Below are 27,096 nucleotides of genomic sequence, written 5' to 3'. Positions count from 1 at the left end.
GACCAAATTTGACTATTTTGTTACATGTTTGGAAGGAGAGAAAACCTGATAATTAATGAAATTCTAAATTTACAGTATTTTAGGAACTCTTGCAAAGAAGAGTGACAATAATGCAAAGTGATTAGAAGCAGGTACAGAAAACAATGAAAGGGGGAAAGCATAGTTTAGGAATATAGGTAAGAGGAAACAATGTTGTTCAGAGGTAGGAAGGAGCCTGAAAAATCCAACTAGTAAAAAAGGCTTAAAATTTGAAAAGAACAATGTAATGAAAAGGAGCTTTACAATGTAACAAAAAATACAAACACAACTTAAAAAGGAGTAGTTTGGAGCAGTTACCATGTGGTAGGCTGTCACTGCAAAGGAAATGCTAGTTCTTTATATTACTCTGGAATGACTGTAACCAGAGCACTTCATTCACTGCTACGAGACTGACATCTTGAAAGCATATCAGAGGAAACTTTGTGGGGGCTAAAACCTGACACATGAGGAAAGGCAGTTGTTCAACAGTTTGGATAAATTATGCCTACTCGAGCTGTCTAACAGTCATTCACAACCAATATTTAATATTTAAATAGTGTTAGATGATGACAGTCTAGGGTCTCCTGATGTCACTGGTTATCTCTCCACTTTCTGTCCCTTGCTAGAGGGCACTATCAAACATCTGGTTTCTCTATGTCCTGGAAAGCAATGCTACTAGTCCCCAAACTGACCTTTACAGACTGATGGGAAATTACCCCCTTCTCCCAGCATCCCAGATGTGCCTTTGTTTGCAGGCACCCAAGGGCATTTTATCTGCAGTAACATTTTAATTAGATTTGATTTTTCCAAAGAAAGAACATACCTCATGCCTGCTAGAGCTAATTGGAATCCTTCATGGAACCAGACATGCTTAAACAGAAAACAAATGCATTCTAGAAACAATTCTTTGAAAATAAATTTACAGAGAAGAAGCCTAAAAGTAATATACATTTTGATGACATCTATCCATGAAGCTGTCCCTTAGATGTTTCAGTGACTCAGCTATCCTGGAAATGGAGATACAGGTTATCTAATCAGCCATCCCTCTGCTACTGTTGATTGCTCAGAATGTCTTTTCCTTCTTTATATACAACAGAAATCTTCTCTCTCCCCTATTCCTTTCTTTCTCTCTGTTTTTGTTTTTTTCTCTCTCATCTGTTTTCAGTCTCAGCCTGACTTTCACTGCCATTCACTGAAATTGTAGTAAGTTGGGCCCATGTCCTTTCCTTGAGCAGTGAGGAAGGAGATGGCATTTCTTGACAGATATATGCCTAATAAGATAGATATTTCTATCTTATCTTATAATTGTTAGAACATCCATTCACTCTCACATGACCTCCCAGGTGATCATAATGGTACCAGGGCAGCTACAAAGCTTCAGAAGTCATATAACATGAGAAGTATTTACTGTGTATGTGTATTACAAAACTTATGATTTTCACTTTTCTTTTAGCTCTTCATGAAAATCACATGTGAAATCCAATGCTGCAGACAGCAGATCTGGTGTTAGAGCTCAACAGTGCCAGAGAAAGACCATTCCCAAGGCAGGTCCAGCTCTGGGTGGCAATTTTTCCTGGGAGACAAGGACCATCACAATCACTAACTTCCACTTTCTGTAGCTGTCTAGAGCATATTTCAAGAAGTTTGCTTTTCCTCATGATATATAAATTTGTTTAAAAGCAAGTAAATGGACAGAAATGCCAGTAGTGCTGTGAGAAGTAGAACTAACAAAGCTCAATTTCCTACAAATTTGTTTGGTATGTCCAAAGCCCAGTCCGTAACAATGACCTCAGCTCACCTCCACGTTCCCTGTTGCATGCTCACTTCTGGCCCTTTCCCCTTCTCTCTCAGAGCTCTCCAACCACCTCAGTACTCCCCAACAGTACTCAGCTCTGTCGTACACCCAACATCCTCCCAGGATCTCTGCCTGCACATTTTGGCCTGTGGACTACATCCTACACCATGGCTCATCCAACCCTCTGCGTGTATTGACTGACAGGACAACATTTACAGGAATTGTTCCTGAATGCTGACTCCTGGGACCTTATAGCTATGTAAGCCTGGGACCAAATAGCTATTTGCCAGTAAAGACAGAAAATGGTAAAGTGGAAGTGTTTTGATTTATGCCCATCTCAAAAAATAAACACAAACGAACAAGCACAGTACTCCAGTCCTTACTTAGGAGGGATGGTTATTAGCAGAAACATGAACTAATAGAGTCAAAAATGAGTTATTGTTAATTAAAGCTTGCTTATGTAAACTTGCTTCAAATTTGCTTATATAAACTAATCCACTTACTTATATAAACAAATCCACTGACTTATTTTACAGCTAAGAATTTTAACATTTTTTGACTTACTTGTTCTGTATGATAAAAGTCCTAGTTTAATCTGAAAACCTTTGCTACTTTGAAAAAATAAACTGCAATGATAAGTCTAGTGAAAAAAACTATGTAGGCAACTTATTTAGAGATGTGTTAGTATTCTGATGGCTTAGTTTTGAAATGAGTTAGAGGAAACTGCTCATTTTGTTCTCTTTGTTAAAATGTATTTAGCTTTGTACAAAGTGCATCTTTGTCATCAGGGCTAAGGTAGTGATTTGTTGTTGTCTTTAGTGATTAGGAAAGCAAAGCTTTCATTTTCAAAAAACCCCAAATGAAGCACTCTAGCTTGTAATAGTGATGCCATGCTGCTGCGGTGATTTTCGCAGTATTTCCTCAATATTCATTTTCAGCTGCTAGGTACAGTTTATAGCGAGTTCATAATTGAAAAGTGCGAGAAGGATTTTTTTATTTAAAGATCATGCCTCAGTTTAATATCTTTTTGAATTGTGAGTAGCTTAATTAACAAGTATGACTTCTTGATCTGACTGAAGCCATTCAGAATGGCTATGCAAGGGCAGCCCTTTAATGTTACAGGAAACGACTGATTTGAGCACCTTTCTTACTAGCAAACTGTCTCTTTTTCCAGAAGCACCAGACACAAAAAGCTACACATTTAGCACAAAATCTTCAAGCTTTGCTTATTTATGTTAACTTTCTTAGTATGTGGGAAAGCTATCACATATAAAAAGTGGCTCAGGAAATACATTATCTTGGCACTGATACCTCAGAGGAAGTGGTGGTAGAAAAACAATGCAGCAATTCTGAATTAACCGATAGAACACATATATAAGGGCTGCACAGACTTTGGTGTAGTGATTGTCTTTCTATCTGTAGATAAAATATTTACTGTCTTTGAAAAGGAGGTGAAAGAGTATGGGGTTAAATCTTTCTCCTTGCTTATTCTGAGGTGACTTTGAAGTCCTTTTCTGCCCATGGAAAAAATACTTTCCATTAAATCCCCTCTAGTAGTAGTCCTAAGATTCCCTAGATCAATGGTAGCCTCAGCTAAATACCTGACTGAAGCATGAGAATGTTGCGATAAGTTATGGATGGAGTGGAAAGAACAAGAATAACTGCTAGCTCAGCTAAAGCATGCCTTCAGCTATTTGTTTCTCTATTAAATAGCATAAGCACTGAATAACCTAAACAAGACAGGTCCTTATTCTAAAACTGAGATGCAGTGTGATCTCACAGTCTTGGGTCCCAGATACTTAAACTGATCTCAAGCTCACTAGCTTTTATAAGCATTCTTTGGGGGAACTTGGCTTGGAAATACAGTGTCCCTGGAAGCTGGAGCAGTGATTTATAATAAACTAGCCACAGATTTTCAGATGCCATTATGGTAAGAATTTGTTTCCTCCAGTGGTTAACCGAGGAAGAGTCTCATCCCAATAAGAGTTGCACTGGAAAGGAGTAGACTCATGCCTGTTGTGATATTAGCAAGGAGAGAAGTAATGGCAGGAAGGAAAGGGTGAGGCTTCAATACCTAAAGATAAAGCCACACCAATTAGACCAAGAAATGCACAGGTCCTCCAAAAAAAAATACAGTCTTCTAAATGTTAATGGACGGACAATGTTGCCAGATTTGATCAACAATAAGTGCAACAATGCACAGAAGGAATGTATTAATTATATTCTTGATTTGATTGTCAATATTTGCAAGAAGTGAGTGGGAACAACCAGACTAGTCAATGTCCTCTTAAACTGTCAGAATAACTACTTCAGAGACTGAAATTCTGCAAAACCACAAACATGAAATCTTTAACAACTATGCGTGCTACATAGCCAGACTGTCTAGAGAATAGGCTGAGAACGGTCAGCTTTAAGCCTTGTGACCCAAGCAATGAATCTTCTTGCAAGCCTGTGACTTTACAGGACCTATTCAAAAGGATGAGCTCTTTTTTTGCTAAATTTTAGAGCACTGACTGATTGTTCAACAAAATGTAGGAACTGTAAAATGACTTTCATTTGCAGTTCTTTCAGGTCTTTGTAAAATGAAAACTAGTCTTTCAGTGTAATTAAGTTAGACTAAGTATAATCCTATTTAAAAGGTGAAGAAGCTACTATTCAGTTACCTCAGTGAAGGGGATCCAACTGAAGAAGTTCACTGAGGGGAAAAATTCTGGACTTTTAGAAGTAGTCTGTGGATTTTAAAAGCAAAATGTTTCTCATTGTGGCTTCTTTGTTGGATCAGATGACTGATGAAACAGTGTATTTGGAAGATGCAGCCAAATCCAAAGTAACCACTTTCTGCAGTTGGGATGGATGACAACAGCTTTTGTTGTAGCTGTGTAAATTAGTTTTTTAGAAATGCCCAGAGCTGTTTACAAAGGAAGAAAATTAAAGCAGCATCAGATAACTTCTAAAAATGGTCCCCTTTGAATTGTCATGGACATGAAATGCAGAGGTCATGCAAGACCATATTTGAGGACTTTTCAATAAGAAGAGTCTACTACTTTGAGCACAGGACTATAGCCTATCATTCCTGGAACCTCCGGTGGAAGCTTCTAAGAATGCCTACAGAATAGGTTTAAAAACTATCTCAGTAATTTAAAAAATTAATTGTGAACATGTGTTGTAACTGCAGTTAATTAAGTGTTGATAAAAGAATCTGACTGCAAACAATTACACACTCCCTCGAATATTTCCCGAGTGGCACTAACAATAGCAGCTCTTCCATACATGGCCTGAGACGGTCTGCATGAATGGTGTCTGCGTCTCCTCAGCTGGCTTCGTGGTGATGATTCCTTCTCCTGTTTCCACAGCCAGCTGCTAGGAGAGCGGGCTCTGCCACAGTGGATGCACTTGGAGCCTCGCTTTGGAAGTGATGCTTGCTCAGGGAAAGATCTTAACTCTTGTTAGAGCGAGGCTATGGGATGTCAGACACAAAAGTGAAATAAAGATTATGATGGCATGCGAGGGAGTCAGTTTAACCCCAAAGTGTGCATTAACTGAACGCAGTGAACAAATATTACTGGGCTGTGCCTCTTCGGTTCACAGGCACGCTGCTGGCAACTGTCTCGGTTGAAATTATGGTCGGCACTGCTGCCTGTGCTTTCAGAGAAAAGGCAGGTGTTTGTGATGTTTGTGACTCCTCGACATGGGTAATTTCAGAGGCTTCCAAACAACTTAACAATGCCTGCAGGACCCTCTTCAGGAATGTTCCTGGGAAGAATTCAACGAGGAATCTTCAACATGCTAGTGTTGCTAGTGATGCTAGTGTTTTCTCAGTGTATGATACACTAAGCAAACTGGAAAGATGATGGATTTTTTTTAATAGAAAAGTAACTGCTCTTGAAAGAACTCACTTCAAAATCTGATCAGAATTTATCATTCCTTAATCAAGAGCTGCCATGAAAGTAGTCACTTAAACTCTAGCTTCACTACTTATAGGGACACTCCACAGAGGTTCTCTCTCACACAGAGGTTCATTGCCTAAAATGTGTCTTAAGCTCTGGTTGGGCTAGGTGGCAGCACGCGTGCGTGTGGAAGGTGGAAATCGGTAGCCCTAGAATTTCAAGCCTTGGCCCAGTGGAAGAAAGACATAAAATGCTGTGGTGAAAAATTCTTTGCACAGAAACGCAGACTTAGGTCAGGGATAGCATTAGTGCTGGAGGTAGTCCAATACCACAACATACTGCTACATCTCTGCAGATTAGGTGGGGGACGGATGTTGAAGGAATGTATGGGAACAATTGCACAGAGCAATAATTCTGTATTGTCTGTCTGATGTCTTGGAGGGCAGAACAGAGTCCTCAGCTCTGCTTTGCTTGTGTTTCTTGGAAAGAGGGTACTAGAATAAGGGTGATGTTGGGATGATCTTAGTTTGAGATCCAGTGTGAAAGAGAACTGGCATTCCTTGGTGGGATAAATAGAACCTGAGACTGATGTTAAAGCTATTTATATTCTAGCTCGTGCCAAGACAAATATCTTACACTTAGCTTAATATTGTAATTGAAAGTCCAAAACCATCATTGCTAGCTTCTAAATACAGAATAGAATCTGGGAGGAGGCAGTAAGAAAATATATGTTTTGGCTGTATTATTGCAGCAAAAAAGTAGCCAGAATTCATCAGGGGCTTGAACAAAACCAGAAGACTTAAAAGAAATAGTGCTTTTAACTAATCTTTGGACATGCAAACACTTTATGGGCCTATAAACCACACAATCTTAACTGCAGCACAGATGGCTGCTGTACTTCAGCTAGCTTAAGCAGCTCTTTTTCCAGTCAGTAGAGTATCAGTTTTTACATTTGTCTTTGGAGCACAGTGTAAAAAGCTTAGTAATGGATGTTCTGCATCAGCGCAGTAAGGAAATTTTCAGCATGCCTCATTGTTGATGAACTTGTCATACTACTGGTGCCACCTTATGAGTGAGGTTGATACACGGCTTTACACTATGACTGAGGGCTTGCATGTGGCCAGGACAGACATGTAGGAGTATGACTAGAGAATCTAAGGGATAATGTTCTCTCCACTTGACTCTGTGTGAATGCAGTATCTCTGTAGATCTTAAGTTTAAAGTTGACACCATCTAATTTTAAATGATCCCATTCCTGAAAAAGATCATTTTCAGTACCTGATTGTGGTGCTTCTATTAAACTTTGGAAAGGAAAACAGCGCATGACCATGTGGACTGACTAACCCATTCCTGCACAAATATAATCTCATGAATACTGTTCTCTTCACAGCTGCACCATAGCTTACTGCTTTCTATAATAAATACAATAACTATAATAAAGAATTGCCAATCATTGAAGGCACAGATTACCTACACAATAAGGTATCTTTCCCTTGCCTATACTGCAGTAACAGATGAAAAGAGCTACAGTGAAGATTCTCCTATGAAGAATGTTAGAAATTAAAGAAACAGACTCCATTTTCGTAGATTAAAAGAAAGCTGGAGACTAAAGCCTGAGAAATCATTTTTCTCTGCCACAAATATTTCTCAGTTTATGCACTGTGTGTACGTACATGTGCACACAACTGTGCACTTTTATTTATATTTTTAACTTATTCTTGAGAAAGATCTGACATAGGCTAAGGCGTGGTATTAGGGCTCCTACTGGGCACTTCTATCTGGCTACAGCTCTATCTGGCTTCCAGAATACTCTTGGAAGTTACTGGCACTCTTGATCTCACCTTAAAAGCAGACAGTCTGAAGAACTAAGCTCAGCAATAGCTCATCTGCTATTTTATTCTGCCTGTACCTATATCTCTGCAGGCAAAATCTGTGACTTGCCCATATAACCAGAAACTACAAAAATCCCCAAATCTTGCTGAAGGAAAATGTGACTCTAGGACTTTATTGTGCAATGAAATTACTGAAAGAATATACTGACCTTTGGGGAAGGCAGACACGACTCTCCAGCACTTGAACAGTCTTGCTCAAAAACAACTTGAGATAGCCTGCCTGAGTTTTAATTGGAAGCAGATTATAAATGTGGGCAGCCTGATCTACCTAGCATGTATTTGGACTGAAGTTTCTGTAAAACTCACTTTTAACACTCCAGAGCTGACTTGACATTCTCAAGTGTTCTTGCACATTCTGGTTCCAGTGCAGTGGTGTGCAGAACTGCAATAACTGGCTCAGTAGTGCCTCTGAGGATCTCCATTCAGCAGTTCCAACTAGTTGCTGCAAGATGATAGTGATAAGCCGTGGAATGAAGCTGGGTAAAAATGCTTCTAGCATTAACTAAAAGGTATTTTGGCTGTTCAGAATATAGCAGAATATAGCAAAAGAGAGCTCAGCAAGGCATTACACGTTATCAGCAGGACTATTCAAACTTGATCATTCCTCTGTCTTATCTAGGGAGACTGTTAAAGTGACTATATCTATGAATTTCTTTTCTTAATCCGTTTTAGCAGATTTAAACAGAAAAGTATCTTTCTCCTTTATTAGGAAAAAAACAAATCCACCCTGATTAAGGATACCTACATAAGTTAAGACCTAAAGCAAGATAGTTGAGATACTAGTAGCAGTCAGCATAACTTCATAAAATGCACTGCAAATTGTAAAACTTTCCATCCACACAGAGCTCTATGCATTTGCAGCTTGACCACAAATGATGTCCCAGGTAGCTCACATACAGCTGTAGCACTGGCTCCACTTGAGCAAGTAAGGCATTTTTGTTAGGTAGAAGACATTGAGACACTTGGACACAATGGTAAGGCAGAGGTCCTCCTTAGCATTTGCAGGGAGCTATCGTTCCCCACTTTTCTGGATAAGACATTGGGTTATAGACACTCATTGCCTAAGAAGTCAGAGCAGCGAATTCTGTACAGATGAAACTCAGGTATCCTAGATTCTGGAGTATTGCCCAACCCTGGCACTTCACCATAAGGAAAAAGGTCCATAAAAGGAAAATGACTGTTAAGAGCCTAATGAAAGCTATGTTCAGAGTGCCTTTCCTATCTTTGGAAGTGCAGATTTCAACTTCAGGAAAAAAACTCTGGAAAAAACCCAAACTCCTATAACTTTTCTCTTTCTGGCTTTAAGAAAAAGCCAGAGGAGGCTACATGACCACTGAAATTGCAGCTGCTGAGCTGCTCCTTGTAAGTTACTCCTTGGAATAAGAGAACTGTTTCACAGCAGCAATTACTGAACATAAACCAGAACAATGATTTAATACTGAATATAAAAATTTCACACATCCCTTATGCTTGGAGGCTAAAATATGGATAGATATAACTTGAATTAACTGCACTGGCCAAGATGGAAAGTTCTGCTGAATACTTGCTTGGCTGCATGACTAACTACATGTGATTAAAACTGCTCAGCCCAACCACTTGAGTGTTCCTGTGTTGGCATCATAAGTTTCAATTACAAGTCTTTATAATTAATGAGAATGAACTATAAAATTATTTTATAAATACATACATTACGGTGGAAGGAAATTATGAGGCTGGCTTTTTCACGACCACAGTAAAAGTGTAGGTGCGGAAGAATAGGCCTTCAGACATGGAAGGAAATGTTTCTTGTTTGAACTGCTTCTGCTGTCTTCTTGTTTGTCCTGGAATATGCCCAGAGATCTGGCACGGCTGTTTAGGCTTCTGTCAGGCCTGCTAATTCAAACATGGCCTCCTGGCTACAGAAACTGAAGCACAAGAGCTGGTCACTCTTTGTCTGATCCTTCAGCTTTGAGGGAGGTCTGTACTTTTCTGATTGGACAATAAATTTCACTGAATTTAAATGCTACTTCCTCTCCCACCAAGAACAGCAGTAAAATTCCATCTGCTACACAAAAATAATTTGTATCAGTTGACACTGCAGCCCAATCTTTAAGTATCCCTGAAAAAAACTGAAGAGCAATGGAACTTCATCATAAATACACTTTGACTCCTCTACCATGACCTTATTCGAGGGGCTGTTGCACTGACATATAATTCTCTTAAGCAGATGGATGCAGTGGCTAGTAAATATTCTCTCTACCCTAGAGAAGCAAGGTAGTTCTATCAACTGGATCACACTAACAAGTTCTTAAAAGCAGTGGTGAGATGAATGGGTCCACGAAAGATGCAGATCTAAGCTCTCCTTCCTTGCAACATGTGTGGATTCTAGAAACTCCTAATTTATGCAGTAACCAGCACTTGTCCTGTTCTGATGAGTGAAGAGCAGCAATACACACTCCAACAAGTACAAGCTACTCTGATGTTTCAAGTACAGATGTTGAGAAAGAGGGTACCATTGGTCCAAGTCTTCTTTCACCTTTTTATTATGAGAGTGAGAGGAAATAACTTTTAAGCTGGCTTAGATAGCAAAGATTAACACCTCTTTCTTTTCAGTTAGCTAGGATCTTATTTTGCTACATGCTGCTTAGAGTGCTTATGGAAGACTATGCAAACTGGAGTGGTCATAATGCTTATGGGACAACATGAGTAAATTCTAGGATTTCTTTCATTTGCTGTTGGTATTACTTGACTACATACAGCACTCATTAAAAGAATGACTTGTCAAAGATGTTATCAGTATTTGTCTTCTACTGAGTCTACTTGAGTACTGACCTTTTCTTTCTCTCTCTTTTTTTTTTGGGAGTTGTTTCTTGGAAGTACTTCTGGCCTTCTAAAGTCTCTCTGATGGATCTCTTTGAACTTGGTGGTTTCTGCATTCTCAGCAATGCACACTCATAAATACTTTGTTATTCATTTAAATTTGTAATAGCTCTGGATTGACATATCTAAGTACAAAACAAAGAGGTATATTAAAGACAACTCTTCCTTTTGGTTTCTCAGCTTCTCCTTCTAAGGAGAAATAGAAACTGGTTAGACACCTGCAGGTATCTCTTGCAATTCAAAAATGCTACAGTAGTAATCTCATGCTTAGAAATAACTTCGTAACATTGAGTAAGACACAAATAAGATGGTGTAATATCTTCCCAGTTGAGCTACACCTGAAAGAAAACACTCTCAGTGTGAGACTAATGCACTTAGGTATCTTGACATTCCAGCTGTTTTAGACAGTTTTGAACTAGCTTTGGTGAGGTTAAATATCCCATTTGGATATTCAAGTGGAATAACAGTCTTAACTGCAAGCAGAAAACTGAATTAGTTTGTCTATTAATTAATATTTCTGCCATCATTTCTTGAACACCCAGTCTTTTTGTCAATCCTCTTCTTCTTTGCATAGGTATTTGTCATCTTTTCCTTCCCACAGTCTGAAAGACAAGAACTAGTAGCTTCTCTTTGACCCATGTCATAGTCACAATTTAAATCTTGTTTTGCCTGTACAGTGAAATTGCTTGTAAATAATTAAGATGTGTTCACTTTCTTACCATCAACCTTACTTTGAAACCTGAGCATGAATAGTGTGAAGAATAACAAGAAATGCAGGCCAAGCCTTAAAAGCATTCTAAATCACTGAAGTCACTATTTAGTCTAATTTCTCTTCCTCAAAGCAAGAGTGCCAGTTGGCATCTTCTGTAGTATATGTTGCTTCATACCATCTTATTGCTCAGTTACCAATAACTAAAATAATCACAGAACTGGTGCACTGCATAATGTATGCGTAGTGCCCTAACTTTAAATTTTACTCCTTCAAGTAAATCGAACCAGGGAAAAGATCTTCAAACTGGTAAGACTTAAGACCTTTGATCTACAAGGAAATATAAAGGAAAAGGCTGCACCAAGAAGCTCAGTATTGTTTTCTGGGGTGGGTGGGAGGGAGGGGAAAAAAAAGAAAAAAAGAACAACTTTGCAAAAAGAGCAGTCTTAAATTCAGCACCTTATACTGTTGTTCGCTTTCCAGAGATACTTTCTCTGAAAAAAAGCCCATGAATTTAAATTGTCAAGTGCTGCAAAAGGGTGCAACAGGAACAGAACAGTAGGAATACCACCACCTTTCCATACCTGTAGCTTAAACTTATATGATCTGAATTCTTGACATTGAGATCTGGAAACACAAAGAGGACATGGCCTTGGAATCATCCCCCCTACTACCAACAGATCATGTGTGAGCCAATTTGGATGATTCATTCCAGACTCCCTGTATTTATGCCTAACAGAAGTCTGACACCTAAACAACTTTTTCAACATTTCCATGACTTCCCTAGACTGTCTATTCTAGTGCTTCAGTAACTGTACTGCTTTGTCAGTTTTTGCTAATGCCTAATCCATATCCTTCATGTCAGCTGAAGTGTGTTATTGCTTCTGTTTCGTCACCATCAGGCTGTCCAATGTTTACCACGGATACTGTATTCTCTTCTACTTCAGAGAAAAATAAATATCTTTAGAAACCATGATCTATAACAAAACCATAGAATAAAACAACTCTGATGGTTCTTTTCTTGCCCTTACCTGGACTCTCCACTTAAATCAATTTCCTTCTGCAAGAACAGTGCTCAGAACTGAAAAATGAGTCTTACCAATGATGAGTAGAAAATGGTTACTTCATGTGTTTTACAAGGTCTACCACATTCTGCAAATTCCATGATGATGGCTGAATTTTTGTCAACGGCATGACACTGACTTAAGCTCAGCCAGCGACTGACTACAGCTCAACTTTCCTGCAGAGCTGCTCCCTAGCAGCTAGCTCTTCCCAGGCCTTTGTCTGTGTAACCTCCTGCCCATGCATGCTACTTTGCAACTGCTCTTTACAAAAGAAAAAAAAAAATAGTAGAAGGAGTTTAATTAAGCCTTCTGCACCTAAACTCCCCTTCAAAAAAATATGATGAAGTCAAGGCAAAGGACTGCTTAAATTCCATCCAGCTCCACTGTTATCACTTAAATTCCCACTTCTTGATTAAGCCCAACTTGGATCAAGAAGCAATGCCACTGAATAAGGAGTCCTGCCCACCCATTTCTTTGATGTTGACACTACTGTTTGTGCACCTTCATGATGAACCAGAGCAAGGATCTAATGTCTGAAAACATACCTGGTCAAAAACAATGGAAGTAACTATATATCATAATGAAATAAAAACCTCTCCAGATTTTATCACACCTGTAACTGACTTCAAATGCATCTTAATGCTGTTCTTACTACTTAGAAAGGCACACAGAAGAAAACAAATAAGGATACTCATCATTTAATAGAAAAACTGTATTGCCAACGGCACATCAGTTTCTTAAAAAGTTATCAAATGCTGTGCCAAGAATTAGTTTTGCAATTAAGAGTACAAAGCTAAGTCATTAATTTAGATAAAGGCATTTTTACCAGTTATTGAAGGGAATACCAAGGGAAGCAGCACCATAACTTAATGAGGAACAAATTCCATTCATAATTTATACAGCTAGGAGCTACTCATTTCATATAAAAATACAAATATTAAGATCAGTACCATACTTATTAATATACTTTAGAAAAACCCAAATTACCCAAACAAGTACAGACCATTTTGTTTCCTCATATTCATTGTTTCATAATGCTGTTTTGCAGAGTTCTTTGTAACCTAGCTATGTTGGCATCCAACGCTGCTAAGCCATTCTTAAAGTCCTCTTCATCTCGAGAGGTAAATGTTGAAAAAGAAGATGCACTCCATTCAGACTTCCCTGACATATCATCAAATGAAACAAAACTAACATCAGATATTTCACCGCCGTTTTTCTGAGAATTCTCTTTGTGAAAGAGCACTGGAATACGAGGGTATATACCAAGCTGAGGTTGGTCTGGTTTGTCAGTAATGCCTTTTGCAGCTCTACTTAGAATGTCTTCTGGCCTTATTTGGACTTTCTCTCCTTCCAGCTTCACTGCATCCCCTGTAGCTTCAAGCGTGTTTTCTGTGGTCTTCTTCAAACTGTATCCAGCACTTAGTTTATCCAAAACAGTGGGGTCCTTTGACACGTCACATCCATTTTGCTTCTCAGAATTTGACAGTTCATAGTTGAAGTCCAACATCTTACAAGCCCCTCTGATTTTAGGTTGCACACTAGTTCTCTCAGAGACTGGCAGCTGTTTTTTAGAGGCACTGCTAGTTAACGGAATATAAATAGTCTCATCCAGTTTGTTTTGGTCATCTAGTAAAGTCTCAGAAACACCAACTGTTTCTCTATCTTGTTTCAGAAAGGCTGGTAGAATTCTTGGAGTTGTAGTTTTGTCTTCTGAAAATGTGCTGTTTATTTTAGTTCCTTCAGCAGCAAACTTTCCGTAGGCCAGATTTAGCACTTCTAATTCCTCACTTTTGTTTGAGAACTTAGTTTCTGTATCTGTCAAAATAGGATCAGTCTCTAATTTTTTAAGGTAAGTCATTACTGACGTACTCACAGGAAATGGATCAGACTGCATCTGTTTCTCATAGTCTTCCAAAAGAGACTTCGAGAGACCTTTTTCAGGTTTAGGTCTGATATTGTCTACTGTGAGATCAGACAGAAGCTTGGCCATACTGCCCTGCAAGGTTCTGTTAAGATCAATTCATCAAGTTAATTACTTTATTTAGCAACTATTTTTCAAAAACATTCATATAAACCTAAAACATTATATTTAATCAGACTGTGGTGAAGCTACAACCCACATAAGTGAGTATGATAGCACAAAATACTAATGTAAATGTGAATCAGTTCCAAGTTTCTTGAGTTTCAGTTTTCAACTTAGAGAAATATGCCTATAAAATAACTAAAAGACCACAACACAACAAAGTTTTTGAAATTATTCCTGATTTACTTGCTTAGATTACTACAAAATAAAATAATTTGACAGCAAGAAGCTCTTAGAAAGCATATTGAAACAACTTTGGAAAATCAATGAGAAAATCTTTCCACACTATTTTTCCCACTGCATCTAAGGAATATATTAAAAAAGAAGAAATCTAATAAAAATATTTCTATGCATTTTTTACTTTCTGTAGCAAAAAACCCACAACATTTAATGCTTATGTATATAGCATATACAAATACACATGTAATAGGATATCATTATATCACCACCTAGTGGTTAGTTTTTAATAGTCACAGAAAAATATAGAGTATAAACTCTAAGTTTATACTAAGTGCTGATTAAAAGTATTGTGCCATTCAAATTAGTATTAACTGTAAACAACAGAAAACAATGCAACTTCCTATGCACACAGCATAGAAATTTTATATATACCAGTTTTGCATACCCAAAAGACCCTGTAAGCCTCCCAACTTGCCACCATATACATAAAAACTATATAGAAGAGTTCTGCAAAATTTATGAGTAACACCACCTTAATTCAGTGGTCCAAGAGCCCCCACCTACACCCATAAATAATATCTGGGTGCAATTCAAAGGTCTGTGCATTAAGGACTGGGACTGTTCGTTCATATAGGAAGAGCTCTCTGTGGATCCTGAAGGCAGACCGTTATGCAAGCTCTCCACAGAGAATGATTTTTAAGCCAATATAAGGAAAAAGAGAAATCTCTTCTTAATTAAAGTTAACAGCTAGTCTCCAAATACTACAGCTTCAAGCATCATTCTCCAGATCCATCCACTTCTCATGGAGCTCCTTATTGGTAGGTCTGCTATGCAAGCTAAAACTTTGCATAAATTGTGTCACGTAGCAAAAGAATTTACAACAGAACTCTAACTGGAGCACTGGAGCTTTATTTTAAAAAAGTCAGAGTACTAACGTAACAAAAATACAAAGAGAGGTTTTGGCTTACATGATGCTGATGTTGTATTAAGATTGCAGTAATCCAAAGCAGAGGAAAAAAACCCCAAAAGTGATGTCAAGAGGCAAAAAATAGCTTAATCAACTGTACCTGGTTAACTCACGTAGTCTGTTAACTTCTGCATCACGCTGACGTAATGTTATGCCCAAAATTTGATTTTCTTTCTCTGAAGCTTCCAGCTTAAACTGAAGGCTCTTCACGTTTGCTAGTGCCTCTTCCACTTCTAAAATGCCAAGTAGAATTTAGCTAATAATTTGTAGAATTCAGCTAATAATAGAAATTAAGTTTAAAAATATTGACTGAAGAATAAACACATACCAATCTTGAGCTTGGTGGCATGAATGTCGTATTGTTGTTTGTTTTCAAGCAATTCTTTATCTTTATCTTCAATACTTTTGGCAACATGTTTATTTTCTTCTTTCTGACTTTCTATTATTTTAAATAGTTCTTCATTTTTAGCCTGCAGTGACTCAAGGCCTTTTAGTGATTCTTTCAACTGGCTCTGGAGCATCATATTCAGAGACTGCAGAGAAACTACTACCAGGAAAAAAAAAAAACATAGAAAGTCTAAGTGCCTTGTCTACAATTTTGTGATTTTTACATTCAACTAAATTCTTAAATAAATTCGGTAACAGGACTTTGGCTTAAAGATAGAAAATATAGATTTTTTTTTTTTAAAGATAGGGAGCTAAAACATAAGCTTCCTTCTTAGTTGTCTAGCATGTCATCGTCATTGTAAGAGGGATAAAATTAATCTGCTCTGGAGCTGAACATCAGATCTAAGTGTCTATGGGGAGTTCTAAACAGGCAGAACATCCTTGCCTACAGATGCAGTTTCATTATCAGACCCACATCAGTCACTCTAGTTGCCACTAAAGGCCACTGGCAGTATGAATACACATATCTGTATCTATTTAAACCTTAACACAAATTGCCACTACAAGCATCAATCTCTATTAGTACTTTACATTCATAGTTGCAGTTCTGTCCAGATGTCTTCTCATTTCTTTCTCGTTCCCTGAGTTGCTGGTTTAATATTCTTAGCCTCCTAAATGTGAATTACAAAGAAGCCCATATTCAGAAAGTTCAGAATAAGTTCAAACCGAGTATACTTTGTATTAGTTTGGAAGAAGTGTCTACTTATTTTAGAAACAAAAATGTTTCAGAAACATAGGAATTTTAGAATATATGGAAGTTTTAGAAATACAAATTAGGAGTTAAAATATTTGAGAAACACAAAAATATGTTTAGAAGTACTGAAAGGTTTTAATAATGCATTTTCCTGCATTTGTATCCTTCTTCAATACAACAGACCCTTTGCACATTCTGGTAGATATGCTGCCCTCTCCTCTGAAGTAAAGTGCTATATATTTGAGAGGTCTCCTGAAATGAGCTCCATTTCTACATTTTAGAATAGAGTACCTAAAGACTATAAGCAGGCTAGCTATTTTAACAGTGAGGTTTTCAGCCAGAATGTCCCACTTAGAAAAAGGCCTAATTGTGGAAGAAATGGTAATGTATTTTAAACAAACTTTGAAAACACTTTACAAGAACGCATTAAACTTTGAAGTGCTTTTGTAAAATAGTAAGTATTACTGCCATCTTATAGGGGGAATGCAACTAGACATATGCCAGTTTTGCAACTGTCTTATGACTTGCCCCATCTCACTTGGTTATCCATTTTCAAGCAAAAGACTATTTGGCAAAAACTGGTACTACTAGAACTCCAGTATTAATTGAAATCATTTCAGTTAAGTATTATTTGAAGCTATACAGCCGAACCAACACAGCTGGTAACATAAATACTATGCAGACAAGAATGAAATGACAAAGTTTACACCATAACTATGCTAAAATATGCTATTCAGAACACTTTAACTAAAGATGTTTTAGGCATTTTTGGAGTAAATACAAAATCACTGAACAGTTACTAACCTACGCAGCTGGGCATTTTCACTTCTGAGAGGCTGCAGAGCTAGTGCTATTTCAGTTTGTATATTCGTACTTCCCACTACAGCTGGGAGCAATGATACTGAGGTTTCTATTTCACTCATCAATCTTAACATTTCTGAATCATCTGCCAAAAGGTGAGGAAAAAAAGAAAGAAAGGAAGGAAAAAACCGTTGTAATATGACAGCAACTAATAGTATTTTTTTCTTTTAAACAAAACTTGTCTTTATTTTGTCTGTCTATCTTTCTTTATTCAAAACTTCTAAGTTTGACTATGAAAATCATGTGTTAGGTTCTCAATAATCATTACTGATCAGCTTCCCAATCCAACTTGGTGGTACTGCTTTTGCAATCTGCCTAAACTGCTTCCTGATCAACTCTCAGAGCACAACACTGTACATGAAATGAGAACAATCTTCGTCCTAGTGGTTATGAACATTTAATACTTATTCACAGTGGAACACGAAACTCTTACAAACAAAGTTGTAGAAAACCACTCTAAGATGTTGTGTATCATCTGACCCATCCGATTTCCAGATTTTGAAGAGTGCTCGTTCATTTAACATAGCTCATACTACCTGTACGTAATCTGCACCGCACAATGAAAATGTCTTTACCTTGGTCTGCTACCAGTGCTCTGAGCTCTCCCAAGAGATATTTTACTGTTCTAACTTTATGGGCTGTTTTTTCTGGACTTTCTCTTTTAGGTTTTAGAACTTTCTTGACAAAACTTGTCTGATAGCTTGTATCTCTCACTGGGGCTATGTCAAGTGCATTCAGTTCCTCCTCTTCGCTGACTGTGTCCTCACTGTGTTCTTCGGAAGTGTCCTCTTCCTTATTACTTGAGATGTTACGTTGTGCTGGACATTGATGATGATGCTTTTGTTCGGTACTGCTGTTCATTTCATGTGGCTGTAACAAGGCCAGGTGAGCTTGTATACATCTTATCAAATCTGCTTCTTTCATTTGTTGCTCTTGGTTTGGGATGGTGTCCTTGCCAGAAGACGATGGAACGAACGTAGGCATTGTAGAGTTACTTGATGCACCTGATACTATACAAGGCATCATACCAGGAAGAGCAGTTGTAGACTGTATCTGTGCAGCAGTGGTAGCAGGAGCAGAAACTACTGGGCAAACCACAGTTCCACCCATCTGGGGCACACATTCATTGCTATTGTCTGCAGGAACATTCTGGATAAACAATATTCATAGGAAGTAAAACAAAACAAAACAACAAAAAAAAGGAGTTTAAGTGTTAAAGAAACTTGTCTCATTCAATGTAGTCTTGATCATTCTTTGTAATATATATAAAAAACCTAGAATTCTTTCTGACTTAATCGCATGATCACCCAATTTATTAATTCACATGTAAATCCAGTTTTGATTATCTTTACATTAAAACTTATTGGCAACATTAAAAACACAGTCCATATTCAGTTGTTCTGCAAGGAAAAAGGTCTATTTTCTCTCTCTCTCATTTTTTTTTAGTAAGTATCCACTCCTTGAATTAAACCAGAACATGGAAGGAGAAAAAATACCCAGCAAAACAGTTACCTTTCATTAATTTAAGTAGATGAACTTCTTAAAAGTGAAGGTGAGTGCTAACTATACATTGACTGCCTACAGATAGAAGGTAAATCTACAGTTTCAAGGTGAAAGCCCTTTACCACATTTCCCATGGTGGCAGCTGGTACTCTCCGTTGGTTTTATTTTATACCCTGAAATACGTAAGTATTTTAAAACATGGCTCTAAGATGCTATCTAGTATCTGAAGAAACAGTCAGCTTGATCATCGTCAGGGAAGCTTACAGCTGCATGAAAGGTATGATTTCTTTAGTCAGGGGTTGGTTAATGATCCTAACATGCATTGATGAAAATGTAATTATTAGGAGTAATAAGTAATTTCATGAAACTCCTATGACTGCCGTCCACTACAGAAAACACTACACAGAAACAATATATACAGCCAATGGAAATGTCCCCAATTTCTTTCTTTATCTCCACATAAAATGTATTTTACATAGCAGTATTTTCTGTCATTATCTATTCTGTTCATTACTATAGGTTGAGATACGCATTTTTCCCTTAAGAGAAATTAAAAATAATTTAAAAAAGCCGCTGTATATTTAAATAAATATAACTAATGAGGCAGTGTTAACTTAAAAATTTATTAATAATCTGAATCAAGCTTTTACTTACAGACTGAGTAGATAAAGGATTAGCTGAATGCTGCAGGGATGAAGCTGGTGTGGAGGTAGACAACTGGTAATTAAGAGCTGTAACATTTTGACAACCTGAAATGAAAGAAAGCAATGTTGTCGCAGATTAGGGCGATTCGTGTTATGGAGACTAGGTTCTAAAGTAGTATTTTCACTAACCAAGATTTGAAGCAGAATAAGGAGTTACAGTAGGAATTTCATCACTGCTCTGTGATGGTTGGCCAGTTACCAGAGCCATCTGAGTTTGCACATGCTCACATAATCTCTGATGCATCACAGGCGTATGTTGACTGCAAGGCACATGAATTGGTTGAACCAGTTGATTCTGTGCTGCACTGGGAAGTTCCTTCCCAGCAGAAGGTGTGGTGGATGAGGCACACTTTCTATTTGATATCGGCACTACAGAGAAGAAAAACAATACGGCTGAGGCTGTCCACCTTGATCTACATAAGCCCAGAGTGTCATCAGGCAGTCTCTGGCAGATATATTCCTTTGAAAAACAAAACCAACAAACCCTCCCCCGACCAAGCCCTCACCATCTAAGATTCCAATCAGACTTTTATCTAGTATTAAACTAATCCATCTTTTTTTCCTCTTGATATAGCAATACACACCAGCTGGACAGACTGCTGTCCTTGAAGGAAGCACAAGAGATTTAATCCTACAGAAGGCCAATTCTAAAATATAATTCTTCAAGTCTCTGCTTAGCTGCTCCCTATATACTAAAACACACTCCAAACCTAAATTTCTCCTGCTGGTTATAATCAAAACCACCGTATTTTTACAGTGCTAGAAAGACATTAGCTATATGTCCATTTTCTGTAATGTCCAAAATAAGCATTCTGCTACTTAGAAGTCTACAAGCCCTTCCTGTAAGTATTTCCATATTATGCCTTCCAGATTAGACATCACAGAAAGGACATGGGGTGGAGAGGGAGAAAAACACTAATAAAAAGAGAGCCACTCTGCCTACAATACTTCATTGCATTTTCTGTTCAAGTATTGGATCTCGATTAGTTAAGCACCATATATACCAGAATTTAAGCACAGCTGGATTCATTAATTTAAATTATGGGAAATGAAGCTCCAATCATTTTTCTTTTATTAATTGAAAGTTAAAACAAGATAAAATATATAACATTATGATGTGACCAACTGTGTAGGCAAGGTAGTAATCAATACACATTTAATCAAAAAAATTACCTAGTATAAATTAATATTGAGAAAAAAGGCAAATACATGAAAATTCACTTACTGATTTCTTTTCGCACATGTGTAGTGGCAACATTTTTTTTCAACCCTTTCTTCTTGGAAGTATTTCCTTTGGTTATCAAAGGCTTGGAAATAGTTTTAACAGTGGTTCTCCCAGGTTGTTTATGAATAGTCTCTCTTCCTAGTATTATTTGAAACAAAAAAACAGTCAACAAAACAAATTAAAACAGTCTTACAGAAACTAAAACTATACCTTAGATTTTTAATAGGTACAACCTGTAGCCTCATTTTGTAAAATATTCTGGAGTAAAGCTGCACAACGGTCAAGTCCATTGTGAATAGCATCAACCTGCACAAAGAATACTGCAGTCAGAAAATAAGTATCGTTTTCTTTCAGTAACCAAAATATTATTTTAGAAGGGACTATTTCCCACTCTGTCATCTAAAACAGTAACTGTGATAATAAGCAAAAATGTTATTGTACCCATATATTACTTCGCATTTTCATAAAAGTTTGCAAACTTTGAAAATACATAATTTTTGCAAAAAAACCTTAAATTGTGCTGTTGTACGCATGTCCACTTGGTGGATTTTGTTTTGTAATTGTGCATGTGTTTTTTATTGTTATTTGCATGAACAGCTAAACTACTATCCACAAGATTTTATTATTTTGGAGATAAACTCACTCAACGCTGCAAGAAAACAGAGGCATGGACCCTATATCACTTATTCTTTTTGGCACCTCATCTCTCAAATATGCTGTACTTCTGCCAGGGGCAGCTCTATCTTGTAAACAGCACGGTTGTGTTCCTATAGATCCTATACCTTAAAAAGCTCTGTCACAGCCAAATTCACTCCACACACAGCCAACCTAAATGTATCTACATTATGTAAACACTTTAACTGACTTTGCAAGAGCTATTTCTAATCCAGATATAGTACTAATTGAATTATACTGTTTTCCTTTTATTATTCAAGGCATTCTTTTCTCTAAATTAACAGAGATGATGGTAAAGTAAAAAGTCAATTACCTGATCTTCAGAGTCAGTTGAATAGAGAGAGTACCCAGACTCCGCATCAGAGTGATAGCCTTTTCTTAAGCCAAACCTGGGGGGAGGGAGGAATCAAATTCACTGTTTATACTATCTCCCTAATAGGCAGTAAAGTGAAAAAAATAAGATTACTTTTATTCAGTAACAGCAAACTAGAAAAACAAGAATTGTGTTCTATCAAGAAATAAAATTCCTTTCCCTTTTTGCAAATCACATTTGTATTACTGCAACAAATATATTTAGCAGATATTAATAGTTTATGTCAGAACAAAATTCAGTCCTCACTCAACAATCTCACATCAGGGTAGCAACCACACAAATTGAATCTTTTATAACCAAACACAAAGCATAGATAGTCAACCCTGTGTTTATATAAGCAGAACTCCTATTCAGTTTGAGTCTTGTTTTTTCACGGGCTGCTCAGGACCTGGCAGTACTGCCTTCCTGCTAAGAATCTTTTCTGATACGTGCAAAGAATTTTTGGCTAACTTAAGTACGACAGGTATGAGGCTCCCAAATGCTCACATGTACACTTGATCTTAGGTAGTATTCGTGATTAAGGTCTTACTGTTTTCTTCCATTTGTTAATTTAGCAGCTCCTGTTAGTCTTCCAGAAGACAATACCTGCCGGTTATAGAAATAACTTTCATGAAATATTTTCACAATATAATTGAAGAATACCATACATCACTAATTTCAAGAACCATTTCTGAGAAAGGTCAGTTAATCTACAGCTCACAGTGCAGGGAAGGTACCCACCACAACTGCTAGGGCCTGAACCCTGCATTTTCCACTTCACAAACCAAGCCCTCTTTATTAACCTCAGTACCCTTGTACAAACGCACACATACACTTAATGGAAATGACATGGTCAAGCACAAGAGCGGACATAAAAACAGACTTTCCAGACTGAAGTCTGGAAGTCTCTCACAGCTCCACTTCCTCTCTAAATGAAAACACATAGCTAAACTTTGGGAATTTTATGCATAAAGCGACCATCATAGCTCAAAATACTTACAAAATCACCGATATACGTAGGTGGAAGAATACCTGAAGGAAAAAGCTCGATGCAACGCACCTCACCGACACAACTAAGCCCAGCGAGCCCAGAGGACGCGCTGCTGCATCAGACGCAGAGGGACAGAAGAAACGCGGTGCCCAGCGGGACCAACCGCCACGCACCGCAAGCGGCGACGCGAGGCCCCCGTTAGAAAACCAGCCGCCTGAAAAAACGACCTGAAGAGAGGACTGAGGCGCAGGCTCCGGACAGAGAAGGGCTGTAAGTGACGCCCACGCGCACAAACCCACCCGGCAGCCCCCTCCCCACGCACCTTGCACGGCCGCGGGGCGCCCGACCTCGCCATGGCCCCGGCAGCCACACAGGCGCGGGGGGGGGGGGGAGGGGCGGGGGGGGGCACGCGCCGTAACGCTCTGCCCCCGCCCCGACCAATCCCGAGCCGGCCTGGCTGACAGACGCGGCGGCCGTTAGGAGAGGGGCGGGGCTAACGGCCGCCCCTGGTCTCCTGCCGGCGGCAGCCCGCGCGGGACGGCGGAGGGGCGGTGCTACAGAGCAAGGTCAACGATTGGCAGAGGAGGATCGCCGAGGAGCCAATCGGAGGGGAGAACGGGAGGAATGGGCGGGGGTAGTGTGGGGTTAGGGGAGCGCGTGCGGGTGTGACCGTTGGCGGGTACGTGCGCCAGCGGCGCTGGGGCTCTCCTCAGGGCTCGGCTCCCGCGTCCCTACCTGGTCTCGCCCGCCGTCCGTGGGCGCCTCAGTACTTGTCTCTCAGCTCAGCGAGGAGGGAAGAAAAATAGATAAAGCTGAGACTTCCCATCTCAGTCAAGCGATGAAGTGCTATGTGAGCTGTTCAGGACCCTTGATGAGCAGCAGGCCCTGTGTGACAGGAGCTTCTGTTCTCATAAATTACGCTGAAAAATGGGCCTTGTGGGCGGGTGAGCCATGCTCAAGGAAAAGCGAGATATCTGGACAGGGAATGGTTCACAAAGCTGTCCTGCAGGCTCAGCCTGGTTGCACAGTCTGTCTTGCAAAGCCAGGGACACAAATGGTAAGCACATGAGAAGGCAAAGTGAAACATGGACATTTTGAGTATGGTCAAACCAACAGCTTTTTGCTCCCTTGCACTCTTTCTTGAGCTAATGTAAAATCTTCTCTGGCAATCCCTTAAGACACTTGCCTACATGGGGCATAAAGGATGCCCAGTGCATCAGCAGGTAATGGTCCTTACCAGTGCAAACTGGTGTTGCTCGTTTTTGAAAAGCTAGTGGTGGTGGTGGTGATGCTTTTAGTGTAAGTCGAGGGTCGACACCATGTAAAGGATGAGGACTAGTGTACTCAGTACAGGATGTAAAATGATGTGCATCTGTACAAGAAAGAAAAAATACTACACAAACCAGCAATATTTCAGATACTGTCATCAAAATGAATCAGTTAGTTATTGAAACCATCAAAGAAAAGACTTCCTCTGTGTAGGCAGAAAATGCCAATAGAGGGTATTTTCACTGTATTGCAGTACACTAATTTAACAAACTAGGAGATGGAAAGGATAGGACAGCACATGAGCAGAATGTTATGGAAAATTAGGCTGGCCTCCATAACAAGGTCTGACCCTAGTTTCCTGCTGAGATAGACATTTAAACCAAAATTAGACTGATACAAGTGTTAATGACACGTGTACAGAAATTACAGCTCAAATTGAGTGCTGCTGAAGAGGGACCCCAAACAAAGACATTCCGGGGCAATTATACCCTTACAATCTAAATTTTCCTGCCTCTCAAGCGATGGTTTGGACCACTTCTAAAATATAAGTCTAGGGTCTTTTTGTACTTCTTTGGGTCCCTTCATTGCCTCTAGGCAGGCTGTAAAGAAATTCCTCTCTTATCTCTGCAGCTTCCCTTTTTGGACAATTAGGCCTCCTGATCTTTCCAGCTTGAACAAGATTTGGGGCCTTCTTTTACTTAACTAGGTGAAAAGTCTATAGCTTGTGGCCTAAGGCTTCAGCAAGTCTAGCTACTAGCGCTAAGTGAGTTATGCTAAGTGGTTAACTCGAGACAGTCTCAATCCAATATTCCTTAACAAGAATGTCTCTTTTTTTTTTTGGGGGGGGGTGATAAGGATTGTGAGGTTGGGTTATATTGTAATTGGACAGAGTCTCAAGTGAAATAAATATAGGCAATGGGAAATAGGCTAGCAAATGTTCAGAACTGAGGTGAACTAAAACAAGTGGTGCTTGCCTGGATCGATAAATGTTTCATACCTCTTGTATACGTGTGCTGCAATATGATATGTGTGTATACAGTTATTTTGATGTATGTTGAATTCTTTTTGTCCTACTTAGTTTACTAGTAGTCTATATGTCCATGATGCCTGGACAAATGTAAAAAATCCTCAAAATCCACCTTGTTAAAATTTCTTTTTAGGAAAAGAGAATACACTTGGGGAAGTAAGAAGGCTAAGCATAAAACAGGGGCAAGACCAAGAGAATCTCTGTGTTTGGGTGAGTTTTGTGATGAATGTTTTTCATCTATATCCTGTCATGTTTAGGGAGGGTGATGACTGTACACTTCCTTAATGAGCTATACTGGCAGTCAAAAGTAAATATTTTCCAAATACCAGGTGGGTATTATAGCTGTGTTTCACACATACTGACTAGCATATTAGTATTCTACATAAGTTTGCTTTTATTAGTTGATTAAATAGACCTTCTGAAAACTTAACATTGAAAGCAATTATATTTACTCAGGCTGAAAATATAGTTACATTACTATGTTATTAAGAGTACAATAGCAGAAGTGCATATAAATATTTAGCATCTTTTGTACTCTCCCAGTGTATAAATTGTGTCAGTATTATGTATTGCTACATTAATATTTACATTGAAACTATGCTGAACTTGCACTAAAACCATGTTGCGGTTTTAAAGATATTTATCATGCCAAAAACAGGTAAAGGGGTTTTCTTGAAGGAATCTGGAGTCTTGTCCAATTTTTCTTTCTTTCTTTTTTTTTTTTTTTTTTTTTCAAAATTAAAAACAGGAAGATTGCTGTAAGAGGAAAATAGCAGAATTCTCCTTTTTGTGTGCTAAAGAAAGGAGTATAAACTAGAAAAATGAAAAAAGGTTAAAAGTTATGTGGCTGTTACTGACACAGTGTCCAGAATCATTGGTATAGTTTCTTTTCTTAAGGGGGATTATAGAACTTTATGGATGAATTCTCATTAAACTGAGACAGAATGCAACAATTTTAATAATTAAGGAAGAATTAAGTTGTTTAACAACAGGTAGCATAAAAGTCATGCAAACCACAATCTTATTTTTTTCTTTGACATATTATTTGATGACACGTAGAACCATACTTCTTTTTTTTATCAAAAGGAAAATTAATATAGAAGGCTATTAAGGTGCATTCTTGTCAACTGAATCATTTTGAAACTATGAATGATATTGCAAAACTGACTTATAAATAATTAAGAAAAATTAAATGCAACCATGAAGATGAGAAAATTACTTTAAAAAGTTAAAGTTCTTAGGACATCACAGACCTCTAAGTGGTCAATCTTTAAAGAAAAATGAAGCTGTCAGAAGACTTGTGATAAGACTGCAGAAGTTAGCATAGATTCATATTCTGAGCATAGATTTGAATGTGAGTAGAGGTAGATATTATTTCCATCATTGACTTTCTTCAATAAAGCAATTTGGGAAATCACTTAATATCTCTGGTCCTGTCCTGCTGTTACTGTAAAACTATGATAAAAAGAGCTTCTTTGTCCTACACACTGAAATACTTCAATGTCATGTGCTGCATTCATACTTAATATTACCGTATTATTTATTTATGCTCATGATTAAACTTGGTTTCAGAGAGAAAATTAAATGCCATTCGCTTTCATTAAACAAACTCCATGTTTTCTTCCTTTTTGCTAGTTAGTTAACATTCCTAAGCTTTTGTGGTGGCGCAGTTTGGGATGATGTGGCCGAGGCTGTGTTTTATTTCTCAGAGCATTATATGATGGGAATGGAAAAGCAAACTGTTACAATCTTCCAGGTTCCCAACATGTTATTTTTCTCATGATCAAGGTTGCCTCAAATTCTCATGTAGAAATAGGGATACATACATTTCCTATATGGTGTTCTGATTTATTTTTCTAATTTGCTTTTTAGAAGAGAGAAAATGAGAAGATTG

At 38.2% G+C, this 27,096-nt stretch overlaps 1 protein-coding gene across 4 annotated transcripts; it reads right to left on the bottom strand.

Moving 5' to 3' along the window:
• Nucleotides 1–12,915: 12,915 nt before the first annotated feature.
• Nucleotides 12,916–23,282, bottom strand: CCDC14 (coiled-coil domain containing 14). 4 transcript variants are annotated; one of them, XM_062578648.1, is made up of 13 exons: nt 23,229–23,282; nt 22,423–22,521; nt 21,877–21,952; nt 21,122–21,194; nt 20,889–21,026; nt 19,793–20,032; nt 19,614–19,708; nt 18,032–18,605; nt 17,400–17,541; nt 16,433–16,512; nt 15,783–16,001; nt 15,555–15,687; nt 12,916–14,230 (listed from the first exon to the last, which is right to left on the bottom strand). In XM_062578648.1, coding segments are annotated over exons 2-13 (2,757 nt in total). In that variant the 5' UTR covers nt 22,425–22,521; nt 23,229–23,282; the 3' UTR covers nt 12,916–13,245. The 4 variants fall into 4 exon arrangements, with proteins under 4 accessions (XP_062434632.1, XP_062434633.1, XP_062434636.1 ...); XM_062578649.1 differs by having other exon boundaries at nt 19,892–20,032; XM_062578652.1 differs by having other exon boundaries at nt 22,466–22,521; nt 23,229–23,261.
• Between the last annotated feature and the right edge of the window lie 3,814 nt (nt 23,283–27,096).

The sequence above is a fragment of the Rhea pennata genome, chromosome 6 (genome assembly GCF_028389875.1).
Source record: "Rhea pennata isolate bPtePen1 chromosome 6, bPtePen1.pri, whole genome shotgun sequence".
NCBI lineage: Eukaryota > Metazoa > Chordata > Aves > Rheiformes > Rheidae > Rhea > Rhea pennata.
The sequence above is the reverse complement of the archived record's forward strand: the minus strand, read 5'-3'. Positions and strand labels throughout refer to the sequence as shown.